The sequence below is a fragment of the Stylophora pistillata genome, chromosome 4, assembly GCF_964205215.1.
Source record: "Stylophora pistillata chromosome 4, jaStyPist1.2, whole genome shotgun sequence".
In the NCBI taxonomy this organism is placed as follows: Eukaryota; Metazoa; Cnidaria; class Anthozoa; order Scleractinia; family Pocilloporidae; genus Stylophora; species Stylophora pistillata.
This window is the reverse complement of record NC_142522.1, coordinates 23799212-23820093: the sequence shown is the minus strand read 5'-3', so window position 1 is coordinate 23820093 and position 20882 is coordinate 23799212. Positions and strand designations below refer to the sequence as shown.

At 39.1% G+C, this 20882-nt stretch overlaps 2 protein-coding genes across 3 annotated transcripts; both read left to right on the top strand.

Moving 5' to 3' along the window:
* Positions 1-1389: 1389 nt before the first annotated feature.
* LOC111335210 (uncharacterized) lies at positions 1390-8026 on the top strand. 2 transcript variants are annotated; one of them, XM_088756686.1, is made up of 5 exons: positions 1390-1496; positions 5051-5237; positions 5913-6077; positions 6314-7070; positions 7636-8026. In XM_088756686.1, exons 2-5 carry the CDS (start codon positions 5072-5074, stop codon positions 7901-7903), a joined length of 1356 nt encoding a protein of 451 aa, XP_088612812.1. In that variant the 5' UTR covers positions 1390-1496; positions 5051-5071; the 3' UTR covers positions 7904-8026. The 2 variants fall into 2 exon arrangements, with proteins under 2 accessions (XP_088612812.1, XP_088612811.1); XM_088756685.1 differs by lacking the exon at positions 1390-1496 and adding an exon at positions 3953-4931.
* Positions 8027-11385: 3359 nt separating this feature from the next.
* LOC111319622 (uncharacterized) lies at positions 11386-20774 on the top strand. Its single transcript, XM_088756687.1, is given in 6 exon segments — positions 11386-11701; positions 17091-17277; positions 17757-17921; positions 18157-18304; positions 18306-18915; positions 19428-20774. Coding segments are annotated over 6 exon segments (1521 nt in total). The 5' UTR covers positions 11386-11674; the 3' UTR covers positions 19812-20774.
* The last annotated feature ends 108 nt before the right edge of the window (positions 20775-20882 follow it).

Here is a 20882-nt window from a genome sequence, read left to right as displayed (position 1 = left end):
ACACCCTTTCTGGGTCACTAGTGAACTGTACAAGAAAAACTTCAGAGAAACCTTGGTAGATTCCATCTCATGAAACTGACGATTTGTCCAATGAAATGGGTGTTTTAAATGGATGTTGAATTGCGTACCGCTAAATGAGGTGATATTTTTATTTCAGGAATTTTTCATGGGAAAGAGAAAAGAAAAACTTATCAGTTGCAATCTAAACATATCTGATTCACTCCTGGTAACAAAGTCTTCAATTTACTTCTTCCACTTTCTTTTCTTAACCCAGATGCCTTGATAGTTACAGAAAACACCAAACCACAAATCTGTATTCATTTGTATTTCAATTAACCTTTTCACAGAATAATCCGTTATATAATGCAGCTTTAACATCATTTCTTACAGTGGATTGTGTGGTCAGTTAGAAATCACAGTTTCCTTTCTGTCCTCTTACTTCGTGTATGCATAATATTTTTTTTAACTTCAACCACCCAGCCAGTGTCTGTGCATAAATAACTTGTCTTTGATCCCCTGGCATTGTTTGCCTCACCAGACATCATTTTTACAGAATCTGAACAAAAAGCTATTCTTGGTATTGCCACGTGGAAACTTTTAAATAAAAATCATATAATTCACGATTGAAGTATAGACTTGACGTTTCCTTACAACATTCGCAATCTGATAATTTGAAGCTGATAATGTTCAGCATTTTAAAACTCAGCTTAAATTGTACCTAAATATTTCATTGTAACTAAGTATTTTATTTTCATTTAGACATATTTTAGGGAGTTTTCACATAGGGATAACCTCCTAACTTCCTTCTCTAGAAGCATCTTTTTCCCTTTCCTTTTCAGTGTATATAATATAGTCTGCTTCTGAAATAAATAAAGTATGTATGAATGTATATAGTATGTATGTCTATAAGGGTTTTTAAGTTAGATTTTATGACTGATTACATATATTTACATTTTCTTCCATATTTTTATCCGGCTCTCTGGCAATTTTAAAGAGAGAAATACGTTAAATTAAATTGACCTTCCAGCCAAGATCTAAATCAAGTTAGTGTCATTAAATAAAGCATATTCTAAATGCTACCTTGTCGATCGCTTGCACTTCTTACCGCTCAAGCTTCGTTTTGTTTTTCTAAAGTATTGAAATGACCATTGGCACCTCCACGATTTTGACCACTTTGAGAGTACTAAATAGTTTTGTTTCGCCGCCTTTTCGTCGCTGTTGCTGTCATGGTTTCCTTTTAAGTCCCTAATAGCAACTTGGGAATGACAAAACAATTCAGTCCCACAAGTTGAGTAACAAAAAGAAAAAGATCGGAAAAACGATAAGCAACGCAAGCTGACATCACATATTAATGATTTTTAAAGCAGAGTATTACATTCGAGGTCAGTTTTATTGCAATGGAAATTGTCGATCAGTGAGGGGTGCGAAGAAAGATTTGTTGTGCCGAGGACACGAGACTATTGCCAGACTTGAGCACACCCTGGCAATCTCTCCAGGTTTACTTAATATTTTCGTCTCAAAATCATGGACACCAAGATACCTTACTCCCTGCATGAACTGAAAGTAATGCTTACAATACTGAAGGCAAGGACACTCACGTGCGAGAGGTGGCAACTCCACCGAAGAATGACAATCCTCATATTTCAGGCAGAGTTGTCTCATAGTGGATGTCTCATAGTGAACTTAGAAACGTGGTAAGGTTGTCTCCAGGCTTGTCTCTTTATCGTAGAAAATTCACGAAAACTGTAACGGGAGTTGATGGGCGTGAAATGGCGGAAATCAGTGCCATGATTAGAGGCAAATGAACTTTGCTCATGAAGAGCGCAAAGGAAAGCGAGCTCGATCGTATCACTGCGGTGATAAATTTGTTTACGAAGGATTAAGGTATGGCTTAAGGGACATTTCATTCAATTTGGAGCTCACGGGACGCTTTTGAAAATCACTAATATTTCAAAATCCGCATATAGCATTTCATAGCAAATTTCCAACTATTATTTTCCCCATGCGGTATAACTCAGAATCGGTTCAGTTCAAGGTCATGATAAATGGAAATAGTGCTGCTTTCGAGGATTAAAACATTAGTTTGGGGTTTTTCATTTCTCAAGAAAACCCTAACAAACGATACATCAAAAGAAAGCTCAATAAATGCAGTTTACGATAATAATATATAATTTAGGCGATATTTCCATTTGGGGAGTGTGAACAGCCAATAAGGCGTGAAACGACCGAGGGTCCTTCTATTGAATTTATCGGGTATCGGATCCCGCAGCACGAGCAAAATGGCTGCACAGTCTTTTTTACAACGCATCAGTCAACGAGAGCATGCCAGCTTCTCCAATATTCTGATGGGTTGTCTAAATATCCGCATCTAAAGTTGTAGCAGCGTGCAATATGCGAGACGTGTTGTGTGAATGGACACCACGTGAGAAATACTTCAAATATCAAAATTTCCTGACACACTTTAGTTTGCCATTCAGTATCCCTAGAATTTTTGGAAAAATTTCACGAAAATCGGTCAAATCTACATACCCTATAAATTCGCTCAAAGTGGATGTGTATCTCTCTAAATGAAATGCGAGATTTTAGCTCCTAAAGTTTGTAAACAACTAACGCCACAACAGGATATTATCTCGCCTCTTAAATCTGCGAACCAATGGGAAGGTGTGCTAGGATTGCTTTTTTCTTCCCACAAAATGGTGCCATTTCTTTCTTCTTTAGGCCCTTTTTTTCTTCTTCTTTGCTCATTGACTCCTCTCTAGTTTTGATCTATGTTTTTTATCCATGTGAAATGACTTTCCACTAGCAGAGAACTTCCACGTGTGAATGTTGTCAAGTGTGCGATGTAAACAAAATATGCAAATAACATAAAATTGCCGCGTTATTCCCCCAGGGAGTTTGTCCATTTACGAGGTTATGACACCTTCCTGATCTTTTAACTTTCATTTGAAAATACATTTTCCAAAAAAAGTCGGACGCTTTTTGAGATTGTTAAATTATTCTTTTTGTATAAATTAGAAAAAATGTCTCACTTCAATTTAGTCCAATAAAAGAAAAAACGAATTTTTCGGCCTCTGATCATGAAGGTTGGGAAGTAACCTTAGGTTTAAAGACATTTCTAAGGCAAAATTTAGTTTCATTGTGACTTGAAAGAGAGCAAGGCCTAGTTTATACGTCGCGCTACAGTCGAATTTAATTCAAGGTCCCACAAGCAATTAAATTTGACGATAGCGCGACGTCTAAAACGAATTAAATTCGTCTGGTAAACTAAATTCGCCCTAGACGTTTTATCCGTCGCACTTGAGTCGCACTTGCATCGCGTCGAATGAAATGCATACATTTTCTTAATTTATTTTGGCGAGTCTGCAGCGACCCGTGGCGAGCTTTTCGAGTGACACCTTTGACCAGAGGCACTGCATTTGGGAAGAGAATCAAATTCGTGCGTATTAATTTCGACGCATAAAACCAAGCCACGATTTATGTCGTCGGAACGACGAATTGAAATTCGTTTGAATTAAATTCAACTGTAGCGCGACGTATAAACCAGGCCCAATTCAAACATTTATACCTGTAGTTCAAATCTGATACTACTGTAGATTTTACATACTCAAGCGTTTATCACGCAGGAAGAAATTGTTTCAATCACAAAAGAAAGTTTTCTTGTAACCTTCTTAAGGTTTTGCGGTCACAAAAAGAACTATTTTAACAAACTTTTTCTTTAGCTAATATAGAGAATATGTTACTTTGTAAGAGTGTTTCACTGAAAAGCCCTGAAAGTAATTTTTACATCCTTAAAAAAGGTTACTATTTCCACTTATTGCTGGTTTGACCTGAACTGATTCTGAGTTATACCGCATGGGGAAATGATAATTGAAAATTTGATGCGATATTTGGATTTTGTAATATGGGTGATTTTCGAAAGCTACCGTGAGATCCAAATGAGTTGAAGTGTTCCGGTTTTAGACTTAAGCTATACTTCAATCTCTCCAATACAATTTTTTCCAAATTAATACGAGTTTCCTTTCTTTTGCGATTTTTATGAGCAAAGTTCATTTGCCTCTACTCGGGCACTGATTTCCGCCATTTCATGACTACCGAGGTTCGTTTCAGTTTTCGTGGATTTTCCAGATGAAAGAGGCAAATCTCGAAAAAAAATCCTACCACGTTTCTAAGTTCACCATAAAGTATCTGGGAAAAATATGAAGGTTTTCAATTTTATGACAATGTGCCTCATCAGGGTTCTCCTAGGTTTTTTTCAGTCGTTGCTGTGCTACTTTCACGCGTAGTACTAAAATACATGACCAAAGGTCGTGTATCTTGGGCCCATTTCGCTTCGCAACGACCATGTTTTAGCATGTTGAAAGACGACTTCTGCCAGAGGCCTGGGCTAGAATTTACAACTTCGGTATGGTGGCCATATTTCAACGTTGCGGATACGTTGCCAAGAATGGCGATTATTCGGTCATCCTGCTGACAGGCTATTCAATTCGAAAACTAAAACCGACTAACAGTTAATACTAAACTCAGTTACGAAGCGCTTTGAAAGCGCAACACTTGCCATTGACAGGTGTGACGGGTTACAGCTTCAATTGAGAACCCTGCACATTTCTCGATTTTCAGTAGGTCTCTTAAATATCTTGAAACGGCGAGTCACTTCCATACTAAGATATAACCAAAGTCATCCTATTTAACCTTTCTTTTCTTTTTTTCAAAAAAAAAAAACCAAAAGGAATTTGGAAATGATCCTCGCAGGTTAGCCGTGATTAAAGAAACTGCAGAAAAGAACCCTAAAAAAATCCAGGCTTCGACGGGATTCTTAGCCAGATACAAGTTGCCTACCTAGATACTAGTTGAACGTCACTACCATCTGATATACGACACCAGATACTGATTGGGCGTCACTACCAACTGATTTACAGCGCCATCTGTTGAAAGTGAGACAAATGTTAATGAAAACTTCTATACCAGAATGGGATCTGCTCGCAGTTCAATCAAATAAATCAGAACATTCAAATTGAAAATAGTACTTAATAAGCTATCTTTTTTTCGACAGTTGAAACCAACAAACGTAAAGATGTCCAAAGAAAAGCGTGTCTGTGTGATTGGTGCAGGTCCCAGTGGTATGTCAGTGCTTTATCACTTCAATAAATTGAAAGAACAAGGAAAACAAATTCCTGAAATTGTGTGCTTCGACAGGCAGTCGGACTGGGGAGGGCTCTGGAAATACTCCTGGGAAACTGGTAAGTAGTTTTCAGTACCATGAAGAGAATATCAGTTGATATTCTCTTGGTGGCGCGTTGACACACTCTTCGAATCATCCCATATTGTGTTGTCTGTCACACGAGGAGTTGAATTTGATTAGGAATGTCACTGAGGCTTAGTAGTGAAGATGAGGTTTTGCTGCTCAGAGGAGGAGCCAATAGGCCATTTTACAGTTGTGTACTTGGTTACCAAGCCTTTGATTTGGAGTGAGGCTGAAGGTAACCTTGTTGCGTTAGAGACCTGTATCTAGTTAGCATGATAACAAAGTAATTTACATTTGAAATGCAGTAACATCTGTATCATAACAAGGTTACCCTTAGCCTAACTCCTGTTCAAAAGCTTGGCAACCAAGCAAGCAACTGTAAAATGGACTATCGTGTAAGCACGCAGCGTCGAGATCGCACCTAAAAGGGCGCGGGGATAGTCGCGAGAAAAAAACCGTGAAGAGGAGCGATGCATCTGAGCAAAGAGAACGCAAAGTGCAAGAAACCATGTTTTTGTTCCACATTTTTGAACCGATTTAAAACGCTGGCTTGATAGTCCACTTGGTTGGTATTCATTCTGAGAAAAAGTTGTTCAAGAAAACAATATGATTTGAAAGAAAAAAATACATACACCCCAATGCAATAATTTGATTCTATTTTTTGTTCGAGGTATCGATCAGTTTGGTGAACCCGTCCATGGAAGTATGTACCAAGGCCTCTGGTCTAATGTTCCGAAGGAAGCTATAGAGTATCCGGACTACACGTTCGAAGATCATTTCAGAAAGGCAATTCCATCCTTCCAACCCAGAGAGGTTCTCTATGATTATCTCAAAGGTAAAAAATCCCCTGACCTCAAACAGCTCTAACCCGCTTGTTAGCTCTCCTCCCGCTTTCAAAAACTTTGTTTAAACTTTTTGACTGGTTTTCCGAATTCCGCGATGAAAATGACATTAAATAGGCCTATCTCTTGAGGGCAAAAGTAGCTGTAGACGAACTACGTTTAGCTTAACAAATTGAAAGACAACTACTGGCACATATCTGAAAAATGTTCCCCTTAAACCTTTGATCAGGTCGTTGGACCAAAGGCAATCTTCGACACTGGATCCTTTTCAACCATGTCGTCCGCCAGGTGACCTACGACGACGATACTGACGACTTTTCAGTAGTTGTCAAAAGCCTTGTCGAGGACAAAGACCTTCCTGTTCAGAAGTATGACTACCTTATTGTAGCGAGTGGACACTTTTCTGTGCCGAACGTCCCTTTTTTTCCAGGAATAGAGCAGTTTCCTGGACGTGTGATGCACTCACACGACTTCCGAAATGCTTATCAGTTCCAAGGTCAGACGCTTCTTGTAGTTGGCTCCAGCTCTTCCGCTCGAGATATCGCCATCCAAAACCTCAAATGTGGTGCGAACAAGATCATTTGTTGCTACAAGACCAGGCCGATGGGATTCAAGTGGCCCCCTGAGATCACTGAGAGACCCCTGCTAACCAAGATCGAAAGCAAAACCGTCCACTTCAGGGATGGTACGACTGCCGATGTGGACGCCATCATTTTGTGCACCGGCTACCTCTTTCACTTTCCATTCCTTGAGGAGCGTCTTCGGCTGAAGGCCAAGAATATCTTGTATCCTGCTGGCATGTACAAGAATGTGCTGTGGACCGAGGCTGGCAACAACAAGTTTTTTTATATCGGAATGCAGAACCAGTACTACACCTTCACTATGTTCGACGCACAAGCCAAGTGGACTGTGAATTGCATCACAGGGGAGCTGAAACTCCCTGACCAGGAAGCCATGAAGAAGGACCTAGAGAAATGGATCGCAAAGTAATAAGTCATAGAGAATTCTTTCCTATATTGTCGTATGGCTTCTCTAGAATTCATTACTAATTTCGCTCTCCTACGCTCCTTGACTGTTCTTGGAAAAAGGCGTCACCCTCTCAACCAATCACGGAGAGACTTCAATAAAGCGCGGCTCGACCAATCAGATTCATCGATTTAACCACAATCATTCATCGTTCCCTCGTGTTTTGTTTACTTTGGCCTAGTTAATTTTTTTTTAACTCGGAGTTTTCATTTCCTGATTGTTCCTTTGATACTTTTATTCTAACGTTACGACAAACACACTCGATGAAAATGCACTCACTTATCTCCATTTCTGAAAAACAGCTTCGTTGTTGTTGAAAGGGAAACCAAAAATGAAGGTATTTGATAATCCTTGGTCACGCTATTGAAAGTATTTCTTTCCTTTCGTTACGAGCTGTAAACGTCAAATGAGCTCAGGAAAACAATTCAATGGACGAAAAGTGACCTCATAACGGATCAGTCACAGAACATGTCACGCGATATACTAAGGTGCAAGTTTACCATTTGTTTTTCTTCATCATTTCAGGATGAATAAACTGAAGGACTCTCACGATGATATAAATTTTCAGACCGAATACTTGGTCGACATCGCTAAGGATGCAAACTACGGATATGACTTGGACAACGCCCAACAGTTCCATGACTGGGAACATCACAAACATGAGGACATCCTCACTTACAGGGATCGAAGCCACACGAGCAAGTTTACTGGAACGCAGTCCCCAATTCCTCACTCTACATTTATGAAGGCGCTTGATGTCTCCATGGCCACTTTTCTGAACACCAAAGCCTGAAATAACACTTGCTAGAAACAACTAGAGTTATAGGTTACTAAGGCGAGTTTTAAAAGCGCCAAGGGTTATTGAACTGTAGGGAAAAATTATGTCGTAGTGAAAATAAATTCCATTCTTGAAACAGATGTTGTCAGTACCGAGATACTTCGTCTTCAAATCTTAAAGAATCTGCGTTATTGAATATTTCGATTTCAAGCTTAAAATGGTACGATCTGATAGATATCTTCAATCGTTTACCGTCAAACTAAGTGAAGCGTACCCCTCAGGATTACATTAATGATTTGATTATTTGAATATTGAACCCGATAATCGTGTCAGGAGCGCAATAACGAATTAAATATTTGAACATGGAACCCGCTAACCGTTTTAAGAATGCAATAATGGATTGGTTATTTGAATATTGAACCCGATAGCCGTATTTGTTTTGAAAAGGCGCGGATCATTGTTCAAATCAGAAGTCCATTTCGGATTGGATTATGCGAACACGTGATGATGAAATGGAACCATTTCATGGCGGGAAAGGTGAGTTCGAGTGTTTTGTAGAACTTCTTGTAAATTAAATGTTGTAAATGGAATGTTATCAACAGCTTTTTTTCCCCATTTACATCTTGACGAACTTGTAGAAATTCTTGTGTGCATTCATGGTCGAAGAAAATATTTTACGTGCGAAGTCATCGCAAGACTATTTTATTTCGTAAATATTTGCGATCGACTGTTTTCGTAGTGTTTTTACAGTGCAGTTTGCTCATTTTCAGGATTCCTCGTCGAATAGAATAATCTTATTGGTCTAATCAGAAATGGACTTCTGATTTGAACAATGATCCGCGCCTTTTCAAAACGGATACGGCTATCAGGTTCAATATTCAAATAATCAATCCATTATTGCATTCGTGAAACGGCTAGCGGGTTCAATAATCAAATAATCAATTCATTGTTGCATTCTTGAAATGACTGGCGGGTTCAATATCTAAATGATCAATTCATTAATGTCATCTTGAGGGGTACGCTTCACTTAGTTTCACTGTAAAAGTTAAATGATACAATAAAGTGAAGTGAAAATCATTGTTGAGAAGAATCTCAATTATATGTCCATGTTCACTTCCTGCTAGGTAAGGGGCTTAGACTCGACAACTCCCAACAAAAAAGGAGAGAGTACGAAGAAAAAACTGTAATGACCAAACCGGTTATGACCAACTTCATCGTTTTCACGAAAGTTATCTCTGTTTTCCTGGAAAGAGATCCTCAGCCATCTTTCTATCATTGTCAAGAATGTTAGTGGAGGGTCAGACAGTTGCGGACGAATTAGCGCATTAGATCTTAGATCCTCACTTCTAAGCTAACCTGGGCAGAGTCGTCCTGTTTTACTATCTATAAAAAGATAGTGAAGACGTTTTTAACTGTATGGTTATAATTCAAACTCCTCGGTTATCACCTGAAGTGGGACATGGTTCAAAACTGACAAGAGACACCTTTAGTATCCATCTTGCACGTTCAGTATAGAGTTGGCAGGTGTTGAAGTGATGAAGCCTCCAACAGCTGCAAGGATAGATCCTCCAATTGAAGTAGCGATGAAGGAGTTCGTGGACAAATATCGTCCTGTGAGGCAGAGAACAGTGCGGAGTGAAACCACACAAGACAAAGCCGGAGCTCTCCCACCAGCAGTGTATCACGCTCAACCTCCTCATTCCAAAGTAATGTTCTACGACGACTCAACTGTTGAAGGTCAAGAAGGAATGGAACAAATTATGCCGCAAGTCACAGATGACGATGGGGACTCGCACGTACCCAGCATCACGTTTGTGAACGATAGCACGGTTGGAAATAGTTGCTGTTGGTGAAGTGCCAGATCAAGTGGATGAATACGACACCGACTCAGGCAGCGATATAGATGATGACGATCACGCCTCCTACCCCCACACAACAACACTCGCCAGGTCTGGTCGCGCCATTCGCGCTCATTTTCGCCTTGACTTGTAGAGTTTGCACGATCGGGCGTGCGCATATACATCACCTTGTGAATGACTCTGTGATCCAGATTCAATTAAATGAAAACCCGAAAATAGCGCTACCTTGGACCCGGGAAGGCAAGGGGAGTTCAGATTCAAAGGCTGGCTTGCTTCTGATACATGTGCTAAGAAACGAGAGGATTGGCTAGTGAGGACGCAAAGCCTATTTCCCGGTAGGTAAAAGGAGCATGATGATTGATTAAACAAATTTTTGAAATGAAAGATTGCAAAAGTGTAATAACGACAGAGGAAAATTTTCATTGTCGAGCATAATGGACCCTTCTGCAGAGAAATAGTCTCCCATGATTTTCCATGATAGAAACATAAGCAATGAACAAACCCAAAATTGTAATCAAAATGACACTGTCTGTAAATTAATTGTAGGTATTATTCCATGTTGAATGTCCACGTTTGTCTTGATTAGTATCTTCACTTTTTTAAGCCATTTGCGCTTTCATTTGTATCAAATTTAGTGTTACAGTGAATTTTCTAGTGTTAGATGTTCAACAGCCTAAAATTTAACTGTTTGATGTTATAGATGGAAAAATTTTAGTGTTTTCGAGGCACCCCCATCAAGACCCTCCTATATAACAACTAGGCGAAACATGCATAATTAATTAATATGATTAAGTGACACTTAATCATAACATCGTAACATCGTAACATCGAAACTTGACTTCGAAATTAAAAAATGTCGTACTCTTCTTAAATATAACGATTTGCTTTCTGCTGTCTCGACCTTTTGGTAACATTCGCATTCTGATAATCTGAAGCTGATAACGTTCAGCATTTTAATCTTAGCTTAAATTGTACCCAGATATTTCATTGTAACTAAGTATTTTATTTTCATTTAGACATATTTTAAGGAGTTTTCACATAGGATGACCTTTTAACTTCCTTTTCTAGAAGCATCTTTTTCCCTTTCCTTGTCAGTGTATATAGTCTGCTTCTAAAATAAATAAAGTATGTATGTGTGTATGTATGTATGTATCTATGTATGTATATAAGTGTTTTAAAGTTAGATTTTTATGACTTTGATTACATTTATTTACATTTTCTTCCATATTTGTATCCGGCTCTCTGGCAATTTTAAAGAGATAAATACGTTAAATTAACCTTCCAGCCGAGATCTAAATCAAGTTAGTGTCATTAAATAAAGCATGGTCTAAATGCTACCTTGTCGATCGCTTGCACTTCTTACCGCTCAAGTTTTTTTTTTTTCCAAAGTATTGAAATGACCATTGCTACCTCCACGATTTTGACTACTTTGAGAGTACTAAATAGTTTTGTTTCGTCGCCTTTTCGTCGCTGTTGCTGTCATGATTTCCTTTAAGTCCCTAATAGCAACTTGGGAATGACAAAACAATCATGATTCAGTCCCAGAAGTTAAGTAAGAAAAAGAAAAAGATCGGAAAAACGATAAGCAACGCAAGGTGACATCACATATTAATGATTTTGAAAGCAGAGTATTACATTCGAGGTCAGTTTTACTGCAGTGGGAATTGTCGATCAGTGAGGGGTGCGAAGAGAGATTTGTTGTGCCGAGGACACAAGACTATTGCCAGACTCGAGCACACCCTGGCAATCTCTCCAGGTTTACTTAATATTTTCGTCTCAAAATCATCGACACCAAGATACCTTACTCCCTGCATGAACTGAAAGTAAAGCTTACAATACTGAAGGCAAGGACACTCACGTGCGAGAGGTGGCAACTCCACCGAAGAATGACAATCCTCATATTTCAGGCAGAGTTGTCTCATAGTGGATGTCTCATAGTGAACTTAGAAACGTGGTAAGTTTTTTTTCAGGCTTGTCTCTTTATCGTACAAAATTGACAAAAACTGAAACGGGCGTTGATGGGCGTGAAATGGCGGTAATCAGTGCCCCGATTAGAGGCAAATGAACTTTGCTCATGAAGAGCGCAAAGGAAAGCGAGCTCGATCGTGTGTACTGTGATAAATCTGTATACGAAGGATTGAGGTATGGCTTAGGGGACATTTCATTCAATTTGGAGCTCACGGGACGCTTTTGAAAATCACTAATGTTTCAAAATCCACATCTAGCATTTCGTAGCAAATTTTCAACTATTTTCCCCATGCGGTAAAACTCAGAATCGGTTCAAGTTCAAGCTCATGATAAATGGAAATAGTGCTGCTTTCGAGGATTAAAACATTAGTTTAGGATTTTTCATTTTTCAAGAAAACCCTAACAAACGATACATCAAAAGAAAGCTTAATAAGGGCAGTTTACGATACAAATATAATTTAGGCGATATTTTCATTTGGGGAGTGTGAACAGCCGATAAGGCGTGAAACGACCGAGGGTCTTTTTATTGAATTTATCGGGTATAGAATCCCGCAGCACCAGAAAAATGGCTGCACAGTCTTTTTCACAAGGCATCAATCAACGAAAGCATGCCAGGCTTTTCCAATATTCTGATGGGTTGTCTAGATATCAACATCTAAAGTTAGAGCAGCGTAAAATATGCGAGACGTGTTGCGTGAATGGACACCAAGTGAGAAATACTTCAAATATCAAAATTTCCTGACTCGCTTTAGTTTGCCATTATCCCCGGACTGTTTTGGCGACATTTCACGAAAATCGGTCAAATCCACATACCCTATAAATTCGCTCAAAGTGGATGTATATCTACCTAAATGAAATGCGAGATTTTAGCTCCTCAGAGTTTGTAAACAATTAACGCCACAACAGGATATTATCTCACTCATGAAACCCCGAACCAACGGGTTGGTGTGCCAGGATTGCTTTTTTTCTTCCTACAAAATGGTGCTATTTCCTCCTTCTTTAGGACTTTTTTTTTCTTTTTCTTTGCTCAACGACTCCTTTCTAATTTTGATTTATGTTTTTTATCCATGTGAAAAGACTTTCCACTAGCAGATTTTTCATGCAGGTTGCTTAGCGAGTGGCAAGCGGAAGTCCCGTGAAAACAGTTGTTTTTCCAACTCGCTAAGGTTAAGCGAGTCGGCAAACTTCAGTGGAATTCTCATTAAATTTAAGCCACTATACCAATCAGGAGCCGCTTGCGGTTATTCATTTGACAGGGCTGTCAAATCAGAAATACAGCACGCGTGGTATTCTCCCGTGAAGCTTCTGCGGCATTCAAAACAACATGGATAATCATAGAGCGAATAATTTTTCTTTTTATGATTCAAGAAGCTTCCCTTCAGACGATGCACTATCAAGTTATTCCTCCTGTGAGTGATCACTTTGCCGATCCCGTTCCCTCACGTAGGCCACATATATTTCCAGCCTTCCAAAATCAACTGTGGCTTCCTCAAGCAAGATTTTCCCGACCAGATTCGCCGACCGAATCGCAAATGAGCCCATACTAGAGGAGTTTGACTAATGGTCGTGGGTCGTGGGTCGTGGGTCGTGGGTCGTGGGTACAAGTCGAGGGTCGTTGGTGTGGGTGTAAGTGTGGGTGTGGGTGTGGGTGTGGGTGTGGGTGTGGGTGTGGGTGAGGGTAAAAGGCGTGGGTATGGTTAATACTTAATAATAAAAATAACCATTTAAAATATTAAATATGATAATACATAAATTTTATACCACCCCATCATTCATTAATTTAACTGTTCTTTCTTCTAGTTCTTTTATTTTGTTTATTCCATTTACCCTACTTTACGTCTATTTTTATCTGTTATCTCACTGTCAATGAAATTATTTTTTACATATATCCGCTATTATATCATACAGCTATTTTAAAAACCACTTTCTATATGCACCAAAAAAGCGAAAAAAACAGATACAATCTTTGTTTGCGCTTTTCCATAGTGCAAATACGATAGTTTTTTTGGCATAGGGTAAAATATGGACTGGACCATTGTTGTGGACTATTTTTTGGACCATTTTTTGGACCATTATGTGGACCATTTATAAGGAGTTTCAGTTTCGCGACGCATTCCGAGATCTCGTTTGATAACAAAGGGAAGAGAGAGAAATCTTGTAATGACACACTGTGGACACGTTTTTCGAGCTGTGCGGTCTGCGGTCTGCGGTCTGCGGTCTGCGGTCTGCGGTCTGCGGTCTGCGTTTTCGAGGTCTGTGTTAACGAGATGCTTTGTGCCTGAGTTGCTCTGTACGATTGTACCAAAAATGATTTTATATAGTAGAAGTACTATAACGTTAAAATTGCGATAGCGCTTGTGAATTCTACATTTGCGGCTAAAGTCAAGGGCCAAGGAACAGAAATTCAGAGATCTCGTCTTATAAGATCAATGACAAAAGAAAGAAAGATAAATCTGGTAATTACACACTGTATACACAAAGGAAAGTGGATTCACGAGCGCTATCGCAATTTTAACGTTATAGTACTTCTACTATATAAAATCATTTTTGGTAGAATCGTACAAAGCAACTCAGGTACAAAGCATCTCGTTAACACAGACCTCGAAAGCGCAGACCACAGACCGCAGACCGCGGACCGCACAGCTCGAAAAACGTGTACACAGTGTGTCATTACAAGATTTATCTCTTTTCCCTTTGTTATCAAGCGAGATCTCGGAATGCGTCGCGAAACTGAAACTCCTTATAAATGGTCCACATAATGGTCCAAAAAATAGTCCAAAAAATGGTCCAGTCCTATTTTACCCTATGCCAAAAAACTATCGTATTTGCACTATGGAAAAGCGCAAACAAAGATTGTATCTGTTTTTTTCGCTTTTTTGGTGCATATAGAAAGTGGTTTTTAAATAGCTGTATGATATAATAGCGGAAATATGTAAAAATTAATTTCATTGACAGTAAGATAACAAATAAAAATAGACGTAAAGTAGGGTAAATGGAATAAACAAAATAAAAGAACTAGAAGAAAGAACAGTTAAATTAATAAATGACGGGTTGTATAAAATTTATGTATTATTATATTTAATATTTTAAATGGTTATTTTTATTATTAAGTATTAACCACACCCACGACTTTTACCCACACCCACACCTGCACCCACACCCACGAACCACGACTTTTACCCACGAACCACCACCCAAGACCATTAGTCAAACTCATACTAGAGTGCCAGTGTAAGCGGTTTAAGTGAAGGCTCCTCTGTCGGATGAAAGCTAACCGCATAAACACAGTAATGAAAAGAAGAAGGACGAACATGCGACCATTCTTACATTCGTCTCCCACCATATTATCCAAATTGATTTATCCGCGCGCGTACTCTCAAATTTCCAAAGTGAATTCTAATCTTCATCGTGAAAACACCTATCATTTTTTAAGTCGCTTAACGTAGTCTGTTAACATAACACCCTCAGGAATGTCGTGAAAGTACGCGGATTCCCCTAGGGGATTTGTCCATTTACGAGATTATGACACCTTCCTGATTTATTAACTTTCATTTGAAAATACATTTTCCAAAATAAGTCGGACGCTTTTTAAGATTGTTAAATTATTCTTTTTGTAAAAATTAAATAAAATTTCTAACTTCAATTTAGTCCAATAAAAGAAAAAAACAATTTTTCGGCCTCTGAAGGTGGGAAGTAACCTTCAGAGGCAAAACTTAGCTTCATTGTGACTTGAAAGAGGACAATTCAAACATCTATACCGGTAGTTCAAATCTGATACTAATGTAGATTTCACATACTCAAGCGTTTACCACCCAGGAAGAGATTATTTCAATCACAAAAGCAAATTTTCTTGTACCCCTCATAAGATTTTTCGGCCACAAAAAGAAAGGTTTAAAGAAATTGCTGGGGCAAAAACTAGCTTAATTGTGGCTTGAAAGAGGACAATTCAAACATTTATACCGGTAGTTCAAATCTGATACTTTTGTAGATTTCACATACTCAAGCGTTAATCACGCAGGAAGAAATTTTTTCAATCACAAAAGCAAATTTTCTTGTACCCCTCTTAAGGTTTTTCGGCCACAAAAAGAACTACTTTAACAAACTTTTTCATTAGCTATATACATAGAATATGTTACCTTGTAAGAGTGTTTCACTGAAAAGTCCTGAATTAATTTTTATATCCTTAAAAAAGGTTACTATTTCCACTTATTACGGGTTTGACCTGAACTGATTCTGAGTCATACCGCATAAGGAAATGATAATTGAAAATTTGATGCGATATTTGGATTTTGAAATATGGGTGATTTTGGAAAGCGTACCGTGAGATCCAAATGAGTTGAAATGTTCCCATTTTAGACTTAAGCTATACCTCAATCCCTCCGATACAATTTTTTCCAAATTAAAACGAGCTTGCTTTCTTTTGCGATTTTTATCAGCAAAGTTCATTTGCCTCTACTCGGGCACTGATTTACGCCATTCCATGGCTACCGAGGTTCGTTTCAGTTTTCGTGGATTTTCCAGATGAAAGAGGTAAATCTGGAAAAAAAAATCCTACCACGTTTCTAAGTTCACCATAAAGTATCTCTGGGCAAAATATGAAGGTTTTCAATTGAACGACAATGTGCCTCATCAGGGTTCTCATAGGTTTTTTTCAGTCTTTGCTATGCTACTTTCACGCGTAGTACTAAAATACATGGCCAAAGGTCATGTATCTTGGGCCCCTTTCGCTTCGCAACGACCATGTTTTAGCATGTTGGAAGACGACATCTGCGAGAGGCTTAGAATAGATTTTACAACTTCGGTATGGCGGCCATATTTCAACGTTGCGGATACGTTGCCAGGAATGGCGATTATTCGAACATCCTGCTAAAAGGCTATTCGTTTCGAAAACTAAAACCGACTAACAGTCAATACTAACCTCAGTCACGGAGTGCTTTGACAGCCGCAACATTTGCCCTTGACAGGTGTTATGGGTTACAGCTACTAAGATATAACCAAAGTCATCCTATTTAAATTTTTTTTTCTTTTTCTCAAAAAAAAAAAACCAAAAGGAATTTAGAAATGATCCTCGCTGATTAGCGGTGATTAAAGAAACTGCAGGAAAGAACCCTAAAAAAATCCAGGCTTCGACGGGATTCTTGGCCAAATACTAGTTGCCTACGTAGATACTAGTTGAGCGTCACTACCATCTGATATACGACGCCAGATACTGATTGGGCGTCCCTACCAACTGATTTACGGCGCCACATGTTGAAAGTGAGACAAATGTTAATGAAAACTTCTATACCAGAATGGGATCTGCTCGCAGTTCAATCAAATAAATCAGAACATTCAAATTGAAAATAGTACTTAATAAGCTATCTTTTTTTCGACAGTTGAAACCAACAAACGTAAAGATGTCCAAAGAAAAGCGTGTCTGTGTGATTGGTGCAGGTCCCAGTGGTATGTCAGTGCTGTATCACTTCAATAAACTGAAAGAACAAGGCAAAGAGATTCCTGACATTGTGTGCTTCGACAGACAGTCAGACTGGGGAGGGCTCTGGAAATACTCCTGGGAAACTGGTAACTAGTTTTCACTGCATCAAGAGAATTTCAGTTCATATTCTCTTGGTGGCGCGTTGACACACCTTTCGAATCATCACATCTGTTGTCTGTCACATAACGAGTTGAATTTGATTAGTAGTGTCAATAAGGCTTAGAAGTGAAGATAAGGTTTTGCTGCTGAGAGGAGGAGCCAATTGTGTAATCTGTTCTTGGCATTTTCTCCTTAAGCACGCAGCGTCGAGATCGCACCTAAAAGAGCGCGAGGAAAGTCGCGAGAAAAAAACCGTGAAGAGGAGCGATGCATCTAACCAAAAGGGAAAGCGAGTACAAGAAACCATGTTTTTTCCCACATTTCTAACCGATTTAAAACGCTGGCTTGACAGTTCACTTGGTTTGTATTAATTTTGAGAAAATTTGTTCAAGAAAACAATATGATTTGAAAAAAAAAAAAAATACATACACCCAATGCAATGATTTGATTCTCTTTTTTGTTTGAGGTATCAATCAGTTTGGCGAACCCGTCCATGGAAGTATGTACCGAGGCCTCTGGTCTAATGGTCCGAAGGAAGCTTTAGAGTATCCGGACTACACCTTCGAAGATCATTTCAAAAAGGCAATTCCATCCTTCCAACCCAGAGAGGTTCTCTATGATTATCTGAAAGGTAAAAAAATCTCCTGACCTCAAACAGCTCTAACCTGCTTGTTAGCTCTCCTCCCGCTTACAAAAACTTTGTTTAAACTGTTGACTAGTTTTCCGAATTTAGTGATGAAAAGGACATTAAACATGTCTATCTTTTAGGGACAAAAGTACCTGCAGACGAACCACGTTTAGCTTACAAATTGACAGACAACTACTGGCACGTAACTGAACAATGTTCCTCTTAAATCTTTGATCAGGTCGTTGGACCAAAGGCAATCTTCGACACTGGATCCTTTTCAACCATGTCGTCCGCCAGGTGACCTACGACGACGATGCTGACGACTTTTTAGTAGTTGTTAAAAGCCTTGTCGAGGACAAAGACCTTCCTGTTCAGAAGTATGATTATTGTAGCGAGTGGACACTTTTCTGTGCCGAGCGTTCCCTCTTTTCCAGGAATAGGGAAGTTTCCTGGACGTGTGATGCACTCACACGACTTCCGAAATGCTTATCAGTTCCAAGGTCAGACGCTCCTTATAGTTGGCTCCGGCTCTTCCGCTGAGGATATCGCCATCCAGAACCTCAAATGTGGTGCGAAGAAGATCATTTGTTGCTACAAGACCAGGCCGATGGGATTCAAGTGGCCCCCTGAGATCACTGAGAGACCCCTGCTAACCAAAATCGAAGGCAAAACCGTCCACTTCGAGGATGGTACCACTGCTGATGTGGATGCCATTATTTTGTGCACCGGCTACCTCTTTCACTTTCCATTCCTTGAGGAGCGTCTTCGACTGAAGACCAAGAATATCTTGTATCCTGCTGGCATGTACAAGAATGTGCTGTGGACCGAAGCTGGCAATAACAAGCTTTTTTACATCGGAATGCAGAATCAGTACTACACCTTTACTATGTTCGACGCACAAGCCAAGTGGACCGTGAATTGCATCACAGGGGAGCTAAAACTCCCTGACAAGGAAGCCACGAGGAAGGACATAGAAAAATGGATCGCAAAGTATTCAGTCATAGGAATATTTTTCCTATATTGTCAAATGGCTTCTATAGAAGTCCTTACTAATATTGCTCCCCTACGTCCCTTGACTGATCCTGGAGAAAAGCCGTCGCCATCCCAACTAATCAGGGGAGACTTTTAAATTAACTAATTTTAATCAACAATCAAGCAAAACTCGATAAATCAGATTCAAAGCTTAAGCCCCAATCGTTCATCGGTCATACGCGTTTTCCTATTATTAGCCCAGTTCACTTTTTTTTACTTTGAGTTTTCATCCGCCACTAGTTCTTTTTTTCCTTTTATTGCAACGTTACGACAAACACACTCAATCGAATGCACTCCAAGGGACCTCACCTCCATACGTTGAAAACAGCTTCGTGGCTCACTGTCGAAAGGGAAACCAAAACGTGATAATTGATAATTCCAGGTTACGGTATTAAAACTATTTTTCCTTTCGTTACGAATTGTAAGCTTCAAATGAGCGCAGCAAAAATATTTGACCTCAAAACGGATCAGTAACAGAAAATGTTACTATTTGTTTTTCTTCATTATTTCAGGATGAATAAACTGAAGGACAGTCACGATGATGTAAATTTCCAGACCGAATACGTGGTCGACATCGCCAAGAATGCAAACTACGGATATGACCTGGATTCCTCCCAACAGCTGCATGACTGGCAACATCACAGACATGAGGACATCCTCACTTACAGAGATCGAAGCCACGCAAGCAAGTTTACTGGAAAACAGGCCCCAATTCACCACACTACATTTATAAAGGCGCTTGATGACTCCATGGTGACGTTTCTAAACCCACCAAACCCTGAAATAGTACTGGCTGAAGATTACAAAGGTGATTCTTATCTTGGTGAGACTTTAAATGCGCCAAGGACTATAGAACTGTAAGGAAAAGATAATGTCATCGTGAAACACATTCCATTCTTGAAACGGGTGTTGTCAGCACTGAGATACAACGTATGATTGAAACAATTTCCTAAGAAATTATGATATTAAATATTTCGATTTCAAGCTTAAAGTAATAGGTTCTGAAAAGTAGCTCAGTCAATCGTTTAAAAGTTAAATGATACAAATAAGTCAAAGTGAATATTATTGTACAGAGGAATGCCGTTGGGGCTTACGAGCTTAGACCCGACAACTCCTAACAAAAAGGGAGAGAGTGCGATGAAAAAAATCATAGCGACCAAACGGGTTATAAGCAACTTAATTTTTTCCTTGAAAGTAAGCCCTGTTTTCCTGGAATGAGATCCTCAGCCATCCTTCTATTATTGTGGAGAATTTCAGTGGAGGGTCAGTTACGGAAAAACTAGCACGTTAGATCTTTACTCCCAAGCTAGCCTGGGCAAGGTCGTCCTGCTTTACTATCTATAAAAAGATATTGAAAATAGTATTAACTGTTTGGTAAGTTCAAACTCCTCGGTTATTACCTGAAGTGGGACGGTGTTCGAAACTGTTGATAGATAGACACATTTATTATCCAACTTGCACGATGTGAAAAAAGAAATTCCTAAAGCCAGTTTGACATCGTTTGTTCATCGAGAATTAATTTGGTGTCCGTTGCTGGTGACGAAAAGGAATGAAAAGGTACATTAAAGAAGGACTGGGATGCAGAAATACTTTCAAAGTCGGGTAGATAGATAAAAATAATAAACTTTGATCGGGTGCCAATTACCAGCACACTATCAAGGTCGATTATGATAACAGTAGGCGCATCAAGGAACTATTTAAAACTTTTTCACGAGCTTTAGACAATCAAATCAATTTATTCTTGGAAAGGATCCATAAAAAGTACACTAAGCATTACTGGACAAGAGCATTCTTCTTGAAAATAAATGTAAACCACTTCCTTTCTTTCTTATTCATGTTAAGTCGTAATTATTTTTCACGTGACCTACAACAAATATAATACTGTTCACAAGCCTGCTAATTTCCGTTGGGAAGGAGGAAGGAGAAGTACAG